Genomic DNA, 13,704 nt, shown 5'->3' on the forward strand with positions numbered 1-13,704 from the left:
GCATCATCAGAGGCTGCACTTCCCACAATGCTGTCCAGGGCATGTTAGGACTACAAGGAGAATTAAAGTAAGCAACCCCTGTAGAGATTTAACCACCAAACACAAAATGATACTATGACCCACTCACTCTCCAGCCTTTCAGTCCCAAGGAAAGCTGTTTGGGAATCTTCAGAGCAGGAATGCAAATACATTATGCTAATTTTCCTGTTGACAAAAACGTATTTATTCCTTAAAAAACACCCACATTCCCTGTCATTAATGATCAGTTTTATAATCATTTAGAAAAAGATGCACTGTATATCCCATCAGCAGCAGCTTCATCAGAGTGGCAAGTGGAAAGAAGAGATGCTTCGTGCCCTGCAACACTCTGCAGATGATCAGAGGCAAATGTTCAGAAAAATGAGGACAGAGATGAGAGAGGGGGAGGCAGCATCAGCCAGGTCAGAAGAAATGACTACAAGTGAGGGAGTTCACCATGTGAGGAACTTTTCGTTGATCTTTCACTCCAGATTATTAAGCTATCTTAATCTACCAGATAAAGGGTGGGTCCTGTGGTGTGCAGTTTATCTGAGACTGCAGTCCCCAATGCACATGTGATGTTCATCCTCACATGACTAAACAAAAAATACGACTTATGATCAGTAATGGTAGAAGTATTCAGAGTTTACCTAAGTAAAAAAAAAAGATCCCTGGCACAAGTGAATACAGTGAATTTAAAAGTGAACTTAGTAAAAGAGAAAGAGAAACAAAGAATATATTAATAATAGTATCAGCAAGTAGGGTCCATTGTCTCAGTGACTTATCAAACTACTTTTGCACTTGGGATGGAGATTGTGATGGCTGCACTTACAGCCACACAGTGGTAATATCACCATGTTAGTGTAGAGGCTAATAAGTAACCTTGCATTCACATTTCTTTCTTTAAATATAGGAATTAATTTACAGGACAATAAATAACTGGTTTTGGTTTAGAGTTAATCCACATATCCACATAACACTGCATTCTAAAATAAGTGCGCACATTTTAGTTTACACTGTTATGTATGATTAATTTTTTGTTTTCTGAGTTACCTTAGTTCCAGCTGTTCCAGTCCCTTGATTAAGGAGCCAAGAGGCAGAAAAGGGGCGGAGCGAGCTTTAAAGGAAGACTACAAATTGGTTCACGCCATAACTCAGGACCATGGCGGGGAATTGGAGTTCATTATGTTTGGTTTAGTTAGGTTTTGTGTGTTTTACCCCTTCTCCTGTTTTTGTGGGCTGATCAGCCACTATTTAAGTTTCCCCTTTGTCTTGGTCAGTTTGTTTGAGTTATCAGTTGTGGTGTCAACTTTGAGTAGAGTTTTGTTATTTTGACCTCTTTTATGTGCCCAAGATTTTGAGTCTTTTTGCATGAGTTAACCAATTATGTTTTTTGGGTTAAATAAAAAAATCATTTTTTTGGACTTTAATCTGTGCCTAAGTTTTCTTCATTGCTTGGTCCATCACAGAGATGCAGGGTACACTGTGGTCAGACAGCCAATCATCATCATCATCATCATCACGTGAATGCCACAGAGACAGAAACACAGAAACATTCACTCTCACATCCATGCCTTTTTCACCATGGTGCCGAAATTGAAAGATATATGTTGTTTAATGATTCCAACCTGGAAAAAGTACTACTAAAATTAACGTCACCAATAAACCTAACATGCATGGGTGTGTCTTATATTTGCAGCTTCCAGGAAAGTGCTGGGCTTGCAAGTGGATTTTAAACAAGGTGAAGAAACTTGCAGGACCAAAAGCCACTGCAGAGGTAAAATGTCTGATAGAGTACCTGCAGCAGTTAACGGCATCATTCAGTCAGAACAGTAATGCAAGTTTTACTTTCACAGAGCCTGAAGTCAAAGTTGCTCTCTATCTGCGATGAAATTGGACTCTTAAAATCTTTGTGCCGCAAATTTGTGAAGGTGCACCTGGAAGAATTGATCGAGGAACTCACGACCATCTGTGTCAACATGGGAGCATGCAAGTAAGTTCGCAGTGGTTCATCTAAATGCTTTCATTTTTCAGATTATTGGGATTAGTCACTTTGTAGCGACTTTAAGTTCCCACTATTTTGTCTTACTGACCTGAAACCATATGGTTTAAATCAGGGTTCACACCCTTGATACTTTAATGATGATTACAATAAAACAATGAAATATAGTTTTTATCATAACTCATTATATTTAAACGTATGTGTTTCTGTTTTTCCAATTTTCCCTCTTTAGGCCAAGGGAAGTGGACCTGTTCTTTTATCCAAAGGAGGGAGGTCCAGACACTGAAATTAAGGAGTTTCAATGACCTTACATGCATGAAAAAAAAACCCATCAAACTTTATTCCAAAAATAATTGACAAGAGCTAGCTCCCACACTTTAAAGTATCATCACTTTTATCCTTCAAAACAGCTTACCTTTATTTCCTTTACAATGGCTGCATTTTCCATTCTTCTATCTATGCAGAGCTTAAAAAATAAACAGATTAAATCATTTCACTGACTCTGTTTTTTTGTGTTTGCCAAATCTAAATGAAACTTCAAGTTCAGAGCAGCCATTGTTATCAAAGATATGAATGTTCGAACTGTCACTATGAAGCAGGAGCACCACAGCTTTTGCTGAGTCAAGTCATGCACATACATTTTTAGTGATTCTTCTGGTGGCAATTCTTAGAATTTTTAATGGTGTAAAGAAAGTCAGACCTCTATTTTCTGTTTTCAGTGGGGAATATTAAAAGTAAATGAACAAAAACACCCCTTTTCTATCTGGGGTAAGGGTAACGCAATAAAAGCCTCATACTGGTTACACATGTATGGATGAGTTGCCAGTCTCTGTTTTAGCCCTGCGACAGAGTATACACCACACACCACACTGAGCACTGGAGCCCCTCAGGGCTGTGTGCTCAACCCACTGCTGTTCACTCTGCTGACTCATAACTGTGCAGCAACCGATGACACGACTGTGGTGGGTCTCAGTGAGGACCTCACCTGGACACCAAACAGCTGGTCAAGAAGGCTCAGCAGCGGCTGCATTTCCTGAGGAGGCTGAGGAAATTTGGTATGTCGACCAAGATAGATCCTCAGCAGCTTCTACAGCTGCACTGTGGAGAGCACATTGACCAGCTGCATCACTGCATGGAACGGCAGCACTACTGCTACGGACCGCAAACGCCTGCAGAGAGTGATGACTGCGGAGAAGATCACCAGGAGTCCGCTGCCCTCTCTGCAGAGCATACCATCACAGAGTCCAGAGGAGAGCTGCCTCCATCCTCAAAGACCCCACACACGCTCAACACGCACTGTTCCAATCCAGAAATTCACAACTCAACAACTCCTTCTTCCCCACTGCTATCAGACTCCTGAACGGCTGACCTACCTCAGCTGCAATTTGCACATCAGGACACTTTGCACACTAAGTTCATTTTGCACATTAAGCTCCTTTGTACATCTGCATACCTCACTTGTCTTCACTTACTTATTTTTGTACTTATTTAATTATCTTTCATTAATTTTTATCCTTATTTTTATCCTTATTTATCTTGTTCCTTTAACCCTTACCTAACTTGGCATTTGTGTATGGACAGCAAAGGAATAATTTCATTGCACAGAGAAATGCTATTTCTTCTGTACACATGACAATAAACACTTTGAATCTCAAATCTTGAAATCAAAGCTTCACAGTAAATCTATGAGTGTTTTATAGTAGGTGTCCATTGAGTAAATTAGCCCTTAAAAATGCAGTGTTTCATATCTACTTTAAGAAAACTGTTTTCTGCACTTCCTTTGTTTCAAGAAGAGCCTCGCCATTGCATGCATGAAATTTGTTCAAAGCTATCTGCCACTCAGAACAACTTGGCTTTAAAAACCCGCAGGAAATTTCCCCAGTTGTAAGTGGTGCCTTTGTGGCGGCATGTGTGAAACTGACTCTTTCACGGATGTGTTCTCCAATAGGACGTTGGAAATGAACCACTGTTCATTTGGTAATACTTTTATTTTAGTGAATCATCTTGAATGTCCTTTTGGATATTTTTATCAATCCATTTTCATCCGCTTATGTGTGACAGACTGGTGACCTAACTGGGGTGTATCTTGTTCTATTTCAGCTGAAATAGATTCATAACAGCACCTACAAGAGGGGATGACCTTAAGCAGCCTTAGTTTATTCCCACCTGACCAACCTCATGTCTTTACTGATATTTTCATGCACAGCACCTGCCGGCCCACAACTTGACTGCTTAATTTCCCCCTCACTGTTTGTACAGGCTCTGCACTACCTGCTCAGCAGTGTGTAAAAGCTAAAGAGTCATTAACCTTGCGTTTTCGGTGTTTGCCACACATTCCCATATTCTCTTTGCAGTTTTAGAAGAACATGATAGGATTTCATGCAGGTATGTCCATTTTTAAGTTGTTTTTCAATTTTGCAATTCTGTCAGATTGTGAACTTTCACACATACTCTCTATACTCTATGACACATGTCAGCAACTGTCAGCAGCATTTTTTTTCTTTTTACAATGTTGCTGACTGTGCTCTTGAAAGCGAGAATGTACAACACGTAAGCGTTCGAAGCAAGAAGGTGTTGGTCTGCGTTTCCTTTTCAGCTGTTAAAACTATAGAAAGCTCACTAGCAAATATATCTTCAAAATTGAAATACACAATGGAAGACTCAAACCATACATTTGGCGAAATATCAAAAGTGGCATGCGGTGTGAGAGGCCCAACAGCCCTGTAGTGTGGGGATTGAGATTGCCATTATAATGTCAGGACGTTACTAACTTACAGGTAAAATGAGAAAAGGTGCCTGCACAATTCTTTCACATTGCACCATTTTGCACATATTCTCACACAAAAACACATACAGATACGAATATTGACGGAACCTCAAAATATACACGTGGTCAAAATGTGAAAACTTGTGGTGTGAGAGCCACAAAAAGCATAGTGGTGGTGGAGAGGGCCGGTAAGATCTTTAAAATGTAGATCTGAAGTAAAATCTGATAACACTGCCCTTGCAATATTTACTTCAAAAATATACCAGTCACTAAGAACAAGTTATCAGACATCATTAAGAAGCTATTTTTCCTTTATTTTTACATTGCATTTTACATTTTGCATTGATTAAAAACATAAAATAAAGGAGCTGCTAGACCATGCACTTATATGCTTTTAACATTAGCTCAAAGCTGCAGCTTACCAGTGGGAGAATGGGCTGCCAAGACAAGAAATGTAAGAAGAGCTATCAAATTTGTGCATGTTTTTCACCTCTTCATGCGCACCCACGATAAGGTGCAAGTCAAACCAGGGGAGCATAAATAACCACAGCACACAAAAGTAGATCCTGGTGCTCATGTTCCCCAGGGAAGCTACGCACATACACCCAGCCATCCATGTGATGTAAATGAAAAGATTCAGTAGACCAGGCGACCCTCATCCATAACTACAGCAAGCACTGACCTTTTTGGGAATTTGAGCCACTTTAGGGCCTCCTATGACTAACATTCACACACATTCATACTACTATGGATAAATCAGAAATAAACATGCAGTTAGTATCTTGTCCAGGTGACCTGCTCTACCACCTGAGCTACAGCCAGTATCACAATTTGACCCTTGTCATACTTGCTTAAATCCTTATGCTTGCTCTTATATTTTTTTATGCTCCTAACATCAACTCTGAGGACAAAAAAAAAACACTTTCCCCGTAAAATAATTCTAAACTTCTTTTTTGTCAGTGCTCATTTAATTGTGCCTGATCAGTGATGATATGCCTCTCTCTTTCTAGTCCCTGTCAGTATTCTCACTGCAGGATTTTGAATCAACTGAAGGTTTTCAGGAAGCTTTCAAGACAACCTCAAGAATATTGTTTGTAAATTATTCCACACTTCGCAGGGTTTTTTTGCAGATCAGTGAACCTTGGCCCATCTTTACTTGTAAAACCTTTGCCTCTCCGTGACACGCTTTTTTATACTAAATAAAGCCAGCTGGTTTAATCATTTGCAAAATGTTCTTCCAGCTGTTTCCTTTGAGAACCGCTTACTTTTCCAGCTTTTTTTTTGCCCCTGTCCTAACTTGTTTAAGATATGTGGCTGAAATCAAATTCAACATGAACCAATATTTTACTCGAAAGGTTACAATGTATCAGTTTAAACATTTGGTATGTTTTTTATGTTTTACAATGCAAATTATTTTATTTACTAGATGTGCAAATCAATGAATTCTCTTTTGATTTCCTTTTTTCACAGAATCCCAACCTTGTTAGAGTTGGGGTTGTATTTCAACTGACAGTTAATGCTGTTTAAAAAACACTTTATTCTGCAAATTTTAAAAATGCTGTTTAAGGGTCACTATGTGGTAAAATAAGTGCTGATTTTTTTTTGAGAAGTAAACTGAATAAGCCGCAGAGAAGTATAAAAGGCCCAGAAAACAGCACAAATCTGACAGCGTGGAAAACCATGAGTCCTGCCATCACCATCGGCCTTCTCCTGCTCTCCACAAGTAAAAAAGTAGCAATATTTACTCCACCTTTAAGATAACTGAACTACTTTTCTAAAGCATGCTTTATTTCTTAGCTTTTGTTGCGTCGTTGAAGACTCTGAAGGACCAAACTAAGGAGGAGCATTTTCCACAGCATGAAAAAAAGAAAGGTGACCACAACAAAGAGGAGGTGAGAAAGCTAAAATTTGACAAAGTTTCCCTTGTAGAGAAGCTTATTTTGTTATTTTGTGCAAATTGAAAACTTTTTACCAAAACTTTTATCTCAGATTCTGTGGGATGAAGTTTTTCCAGGCTCCTGCCATACTTGCATGACTATTGTGTCCAGAGTGCAGAAGCAGATTGGAAGTGATAAATCAAAGGTAATGACTGTAATATATGGTGAACAGTACTGCTGTAATAACCTCTCAGAATTTCTTGTAATTTTTCAGAAATTCCACATAAAGAACCTGACAGTGCTGCCAATAAAATACCAGCATATCAAGCTGTTATTGGATTGAAGTGGTAGGGTATAGGAAATTATTTAAATGTGTAGAAAAGTCTTCTTCAGCACATAAATGTGACACTGACACAGAAATAGCCCTCTGGGGTTTGACATTTGGGAGGGGATTTTTAGATAATAGGAAGTTATATACAGTGCAGTCAGGGGCAGCACAAATGTGATCCCCTTAAACTGATTTTTTAAAGTTTTATTGTCTCTTTTCCTCCTATAGTTATGGATTCTGTCACTAGTTAGCTAACATAAACAAATGTAAGTCTATTAGCTGCTTCACAGACAGTTGTATCTATGTCCGTTGTATCTAGGTCCTGCTAAAGCATTTGATGGGTTTAGACTTTGACTAGACCACTTCAAAACCTTCATTTTGCTTTTTGGGGTGTTTTTTTGTTTTGTTTTGTGAGTCATTCAGAGGTGAACTTGTTGTTGAATTTTGAATGACCATCCTGCCACATAAACCATGTGCACTTGAGCTTTGGGGCATGAACTAAAACATTCGCCTTCGGGTTTTTTTTTGGTAGAGAGAAGACTTTATCGGTCTATTAGTTACAATAAGCTGTCCAGGTCCTGTAACAGCAACACAGCCCCAGACCGTCATATCACCGCCACCGTATTTGACCATGATGGCCTTTTTATGAAATAGTGTGTTAGTTTCATGCCAGATTTAATGGGACTCTGACTTCTCAAAAGTTCCGCTTTTATCTTGTCAGTGGGCCCACTGATCATAAAGATGTTTTTTGGAATATGTGAGGTGAGCTTTTGTAATCTTTTTGCTCAGCAGTGATTTTCACCTTGGAACTCGCGCATGGGTCTCAGTTTTGCCCTGTGTCTTTCTTATTATTGAATAATGAACTCTGACCTTAACTACGGTAAGTGAGGCCGACACTTCCTTTGAAGTTTTCTGGGCTCCTTAGTGACCTCCTGGAGGAGTCAGTACTGTGCTTTTGGAGGAATTTTGGTAGGCTGGGAAGGTTCACCGCTGTTCCAGGTTTTCTCCATTTGTGGATAATGGTTTTCCCTGTAGTTCATTGGAATCCCAAAGCCTTAGAAACCCTTTTCAGACTGAAAGAGGTCAATGAGCTGATTCTTTTACATCGTTGCATGATGTGTTGCTTTTGACACTTTTTCTTAGCTTACTGTAAGGATTTCTGGCAGTAATGAGGCCTGGGCTGGGTTAATGAAATTGAAGTCAGCTTTCCAAAAATGTGGTTAATCAATTAAATCATAACTTAACAAGAGTGGAAATCATTTTTTCACACAGGACCTGGTAGGTTTGGACAGCTGTTTCCCCTAAATTAATGAAATCATCATTTAAAAACTGCATTTTGTATTTACTCGGGTTCTCCTTGTCTAATGTAAAACTTTGTTTGATGATCTGAAACATGTAAGTGTGACAAATATGCAAAAATCTAGAAAAGGGAAGGGGGCAAATATTTTTTGACGCATCTGTAGCTTTGTACATATATGCCACAAGCCAGCAGAGACATTATTGTCAAGTTTTATTAATGCTGTGCATTTGCTGTTTTTGTCATACTTTTTTCGTCTATAGTCTCAGTGTTGGACACATAATTTAAAGCTATTTTAATTTAACCTTTAAGAAACCTATACTGAAGCTGCTTGTTTACTGTTTTCACATATTTTTACTTGAAGGACAAAATCAGGAGGCTGTTGGATGGTGCCTGTAATAAACTGAAATTCAATTTCCTAAAGTCGGCCTGCAGAAAGATCTTGAAAACAGTAAAAAACAAGTTGATTGACGCCTTGACCAACGGCAAGTCTGCCAAGACCATCTGCACTAATCTGAAACTCTGCAAGGCCACCTTTTTATAAAGTTCTGAAGAACTTGTGATGCTTCAACTGTTTGTGTTAATAACACAAGCCTGTGTTCATGTTTTCTTGCTTTTTCCCTCCCAATAAAAAAACATATTTTTACTGTGATGTCATTGGTTTTCTTATACATATACGTATTATGAGACTCATATTCTGTCAACTATAGACTAGATGAAAATTAAAATAGTTGCTTTTGAGTGTGCATACTGGAAACATATTGCCTAATTAGTCATCACCATAAAGCATGACCGTCTTCTGTAACTACTAAGCTATTAACAAAGCAATTGACTCTATTGATTAGAATTAGAAAGTCTTATTTTACTCATAATGTGTCCTGTTTACTTGCAACAAATAAAACTACATAATAATTTCATGTCTGACATATAATTAATCCACACAGGTTCCATTGGGAAGTTGCCTTGTCTTCTCCAAAACCTCTGTTGCACAGAAGCAATGAGGTGTGCAGATTTTACTCTTATTACTATCAGTAAGCAGCTAGTGAGCTTGAATTAGCAGCTAGTAAACCTGTGTACTGCAAATGCTGCAATTCTTTGAGCTTCTGACTTTAAGAGTTCTCTCTCACCTCTGATCTCTGACAGAAATGTGAAAGTCTATTTTCAAAACTGAGTCGCCTCACTGGACCCTTATAAGGTCGCACATTGCCTTCCAGGAAGTTATTAACTTATAGGCAGGTTGAGAAAATAGGCCTGCACAGTTACAATTACCTCTGTCCAAAATCAGTGTTGGTTTTTGTTTATATATGACCACAAAACTGAAATACATATTTGTGGATCAATAAACTGCATATTAAAGGTTTAGAATAAGATTTACACATAAATTTATAGCATGATACAGTCATTGATTTTCAGGGGTGTTAACAATGAGGCAGGGACACTGTGACAGCCTTAAGCCATAAAAGGATCACTGTGTTCTAAATGTGGACAACACACTAATTGTTCTTTAGTGGGTGGGCGAGGTGGTGCGTGACTTTCTCACAGCGTGGCACCCAAACCACGCAAAATGTGTTCTCACATGTGGTTTGAATTTTACGCCTTGCAATGAGGTGTGTGTAGAGCCCATGCACCTTTAACTGTTTAAAAGCAGCCATAACTACAGATACTAGCATTATCTCTCAGTGGCTGCGATGGAAACGTCTTCCCTCCTCTTTCTGTGCCTCGTGGCAACATTTTCAGGTGTGTAACGAAAAAATTGGTTTGCATGAGAATCCGTATGAAACTGCCAAATCTTCTCTTTATGATTTAAAGTGTGATTAAGTATTTCTGTTTGTTTGAATCGCAGTCCGTGCTGTCCATGGACGGACCGTAGAGGTCAGCATCGATGATGAAGAGGACGTGGACGTGGGAATTTCGATGGGGGCAAGTGGGGTTAGTGTTAATATTAAAGAACTTAGGTTACACTTTATCAGTCCACCTTTAGATATCAGGAGTCACACTTCGCAGTCTTTGTGAAAAGCTTTTTCATGTCAAATTAATTTCTATGCCAACAACAATCATTGGATTAGAAATGAGAAAAACAAATGAATTTTGTTCATTTGTAACACAATGTGGGGACATATCTGACTTCTGAAACCCCAACTATGCTGATATTTTGAGGTTAACCACACACTAAGTCCAACAAAACCATAACATTGCATGGTATTTAACGAGCTTGCCAAAGAAATGAGTATACCAGTGTATCCACGGAATATACTGAAACATGTCTCTAAGTAGGATAAATTCCCTGAATGACTTATCAAACAAGTTTTGCACTGGGGCTGGAGACTATCCCAGCTAATACTGGGTAAGATTAAGAGGGTACGCTGTGATCGGGTAGCCACTCACAGGGATGGCACATAGACACACACGACCATTCGCTCGCACATCTACAGCTTATTGATTAGAGTCACCAATACACCTAACATGCATGGGTGTGTCTTATATTTACAGCTTCCAGGAAAGTGCTGGGCTTGCAAGTGGATTTTAAACAAGGTGAAGAAACTTGCAGGACCAAACGCCACTGCAGAGGTAAAATGTCTCATAGAGTACCAGCAACAATTAACGGCATTATTCAGTCAGAGCAGTAATACAAGTTTCTCTTTCACAGAGCCTGAAGTCAAAGTTGCTCTCTGTCTGCGATGGTATTGGACTCTTAAAATCACTCTGCCGCAAATTTGTGAAGGTCCACCTTGGAGAATTAATTGAGGAACTCACAACAACTGATGATGTGAGGACCATCTGTGTCAACATGGGAGCATGCAAGTAAGTTCCCAGGGGTTCATCGAAATGCTTTCATTTGTCAGATGATTCACTTTGCAGCGACTTTAACTTTAGATGTTAAGTTTGAGACTGAGACCAAATTCAGCATGCAAACATGCCTTAATACTACAATGACACCGATGATACTGCAACCCTGATTTTACACCACAATTATTTTTTTCTCTCTTTAGGTCAAAGGAGTTGGAGCTGCTCTTTTATGCAGAGAATGGAGCTCCACTTATTGACGTTAATGAGCATGACTAACTTTAGATGTATGAATAAACATTGAAAAAAAAATCGCAGTAATGACTGAGAAGACTTAGCTCAAGTAATCATTACTTTTGACTTCAGCTTTGTTTCCAATCTGCATTAACTTACCTTTATTTCCTTTGCAATGCAATGTTTTTTTTTTAATTCTTCTGTCTGTATCTGTGCACAGCTAACACAAATAAACAGCTGAAATGATTAAGCTCACTCTGTTTTACTGTTGCATTTCACCAAACCTTAATAAAACCTCAATTTCAAAGTAGATGCTCTGATCAGGGATATGAATGTCAGCATTGCGACTACAAAGCAGAAGCACCCCCAGCTTTTTCAAGTCAACTCATACATGTAAGGGTCTTGTGGTTCTTGTGGTGACACTTCTTAGAATTGTTTAATGACTCAAACCACGCTTTTTCCTGTTCTCAGAGTGAAATATTAAAAGCAACAACATTAAAGCAGCTTTTTCTATGTGGAGTAAGGGTAAGGTTTTAAAATACATTGGACTGGCTGCATGAGTGGGTGGAGGGTTTCACGAAGCATAATATTTGGCATTTATGCCTCACATTTTAGAGTCATAAATTTGCCAAAGAAAATCAAAGAAGTACTCATGTAAGTAATTAAAATGAGCACTTTTCAAAAGCACCCCTCCCCTAAAAAAAAAAAAACCACACTAACCAAATGCAAGTCTAAGGAGATGAGCTTTAAGCTGTTTTTTAGACACTGCCGAGGCCACAGATCTGAAGCACAAGTCTGGGGGCCAGTTTTACAAAAACTCTGTGGATCGAGCTGGTTAGATATGAGGACAAAGTGAGGACTTTGAGAGAAGAGGGGTTTATTTATCCTAAAACACACAAAAATATACAAAATGAGCTCACAATACAGGGCAAAAGAGGGCAAATGAACATAACTAAACTCAAGCCAAATAAGCAACTTTGCATAACTGCAAGCTAACTGCTAAACAAAAAAAAAGGTGACCTAACACACAAAGAACAAGAGCACTCTGAGACGACAACGCCCCCCTGAGGGCCAAGGGCTATACTAAAACTTTGATGTTGTACGATGTATTTATTAGAACATGCTGGTATCAGCCTGCTTTTATAGCAACTGACCTTTGATCTGTGACCTCAAAGGATTATTACTATTTTCTTTTCTTTATCCATGTGATTGGAGCTGAATTGGCTGAAATCTTTGGCTTCTATAAACTATAAAAACTTAAGATTTTCAGATATATTCACTCAGTGGGTGATTTTGTGAAGCATTACGGCGTTATTGTGATGTAATAAGGTATCATATTAAAAAAAATTAAGAAGTCTCTCCACGCCCTTTCATATGATACATTATCAATGTGGTTTCTTGAAAAAAAAACCCATTTTCAAGATCAACTTTGACCTTGGGCTCTAACCATGAAGGTCAAGGTCAAATGGTCATTTGATGAAAATCAAAGATTAAATCAGTTTGATTTGAAAGTTACATCAAATAAATAATACTCAACACAACACTAAGCAAACAGGCAACTCATAAGTCAAAGAAAATTTAAGAAAAAATACTTAATTCTACCGCCTGTGACAGAGCTGCACTTGGTGTGATCCAATCAGCTCTTCCTGTATATTACACTGCTGCATGGTTCTCTCTTCCTGATGCCAGCATCCCTCAGCAGCTGAAGGCTCCTGATCGAAGATTCAGCAAATGAGGTGAGGGGATCAATGCATTAGCTCACGTACAAATCTGTCAGGTGCACAAAGAAGGACTTCAATTATTTCACAAACACTGTGCATTTTTCAGAACATTTGAAAGGTTAGTGGTAACATCTGTGTCATGAACACTTATCAAAGCAGTAGTACTGGGAGTATTGACGCTAATCATAAATGCTTATGAATCACTGTCTGTAAGACAGAAACAAAGAATGGAGAACCATCATCATCATCATGGACGCACATCTCCCACCCCCTTGCATTTAAGTCACCAAAGCCACAACAGACAAGCAACTAAAAAAGAAAATGCCTTAACCTCTGTTTATTGGGTGAATAAACAAAGGAGTGAATAAACACCATATAATGTTATTTCATGGTGGATTTTGTAGAATTATGCCTCCATAGTTCAATTCAATTTTACTTATACAGCACCAAATCACAACAACAGTCACCTTAAGGTGCTTTATATTGTAAGGTAGATCCAACAATCACATGAGCAAGCACTTTGGGAAGGAAAAACTCACTTTTAACAGGAAGAAACCTCTGCCATAACAAGGCTCTATGGTGTTTTCTTCACTTCTGACTCTTGCTTAATTAGTAAGAGTGGATTAAAAGACTTATAATAAGCTGTTTTCCACGTCCTCCTTTCACACATCAGCAC

The 13,704-nt window shown here is 38.7% G+C and overlaps 1 protein-coding gene across 1 annotated transcript; it reads left to right on the forward strand.

Moving 5' to 3' along the window:
- Nucleotides 1–6,465: 6,465 nt before the first annotated feature.
- gnly (granulysin) lies at nt 6,466–8,904 on the forward strand. Its single transcript, XM_026152833.1, has 4 exons — nt 6,466–6,510; nt 6,585–6,679; nt 6,777–6,869; nt 8,654–8,904. Exons 1-4 carry the CDS (start codon nt 6,468–6,470, stop codon nt 8,831–8,833), a joined length of 411 nt encoding a protein of 136 aa, XP_026008618.1. The 5' UTR covers nt 6,466–6,467; the 3' UTR covers nt 8,834–8,904.
- Nucleotides 8,905–13,704: the final 4,800 nt, after the last annotated feature.

Source organism: Astatotilapia calliptera, chromosome 19, assembly GCF_900246225.1.
Source record: "Astatotilapia calliptera chromosome 19, fAstCal1.2, whole genome shotgun sequence".
NCBI classification, from domain to species: domain Eukaryota; kingdom Metazoa; phylum Chordata; class Actinopteri; order Cichliformes; family Cichlidae; genus Astatotilapia; species Astatotilapia calliptera.

Bases quoted from the DNA above. Each gene is read 5' to 3' on its own strand.
- gnly (XM_026152833.1), top strand. From the start codon at position 6,468: ATGAGTCCTGCCATCACCATCGGCCTTCTCCTGCTCTCCACAA. The intron at 6,680-6,776 runs GTGAGAAAGCTA...CTTTTATCTCAG, and splicing joins GTGACCACAACAAAGAGGAG to ATTCTGTGGGATGAAGTTTT. The intron at 6,870-8,653 runs GTAATGACTGTA...TTTTACTTGAAG, and splicing joins TTGGAAGTGATAAATCAAAG to GACAAAATCAGGAGGCTGTT.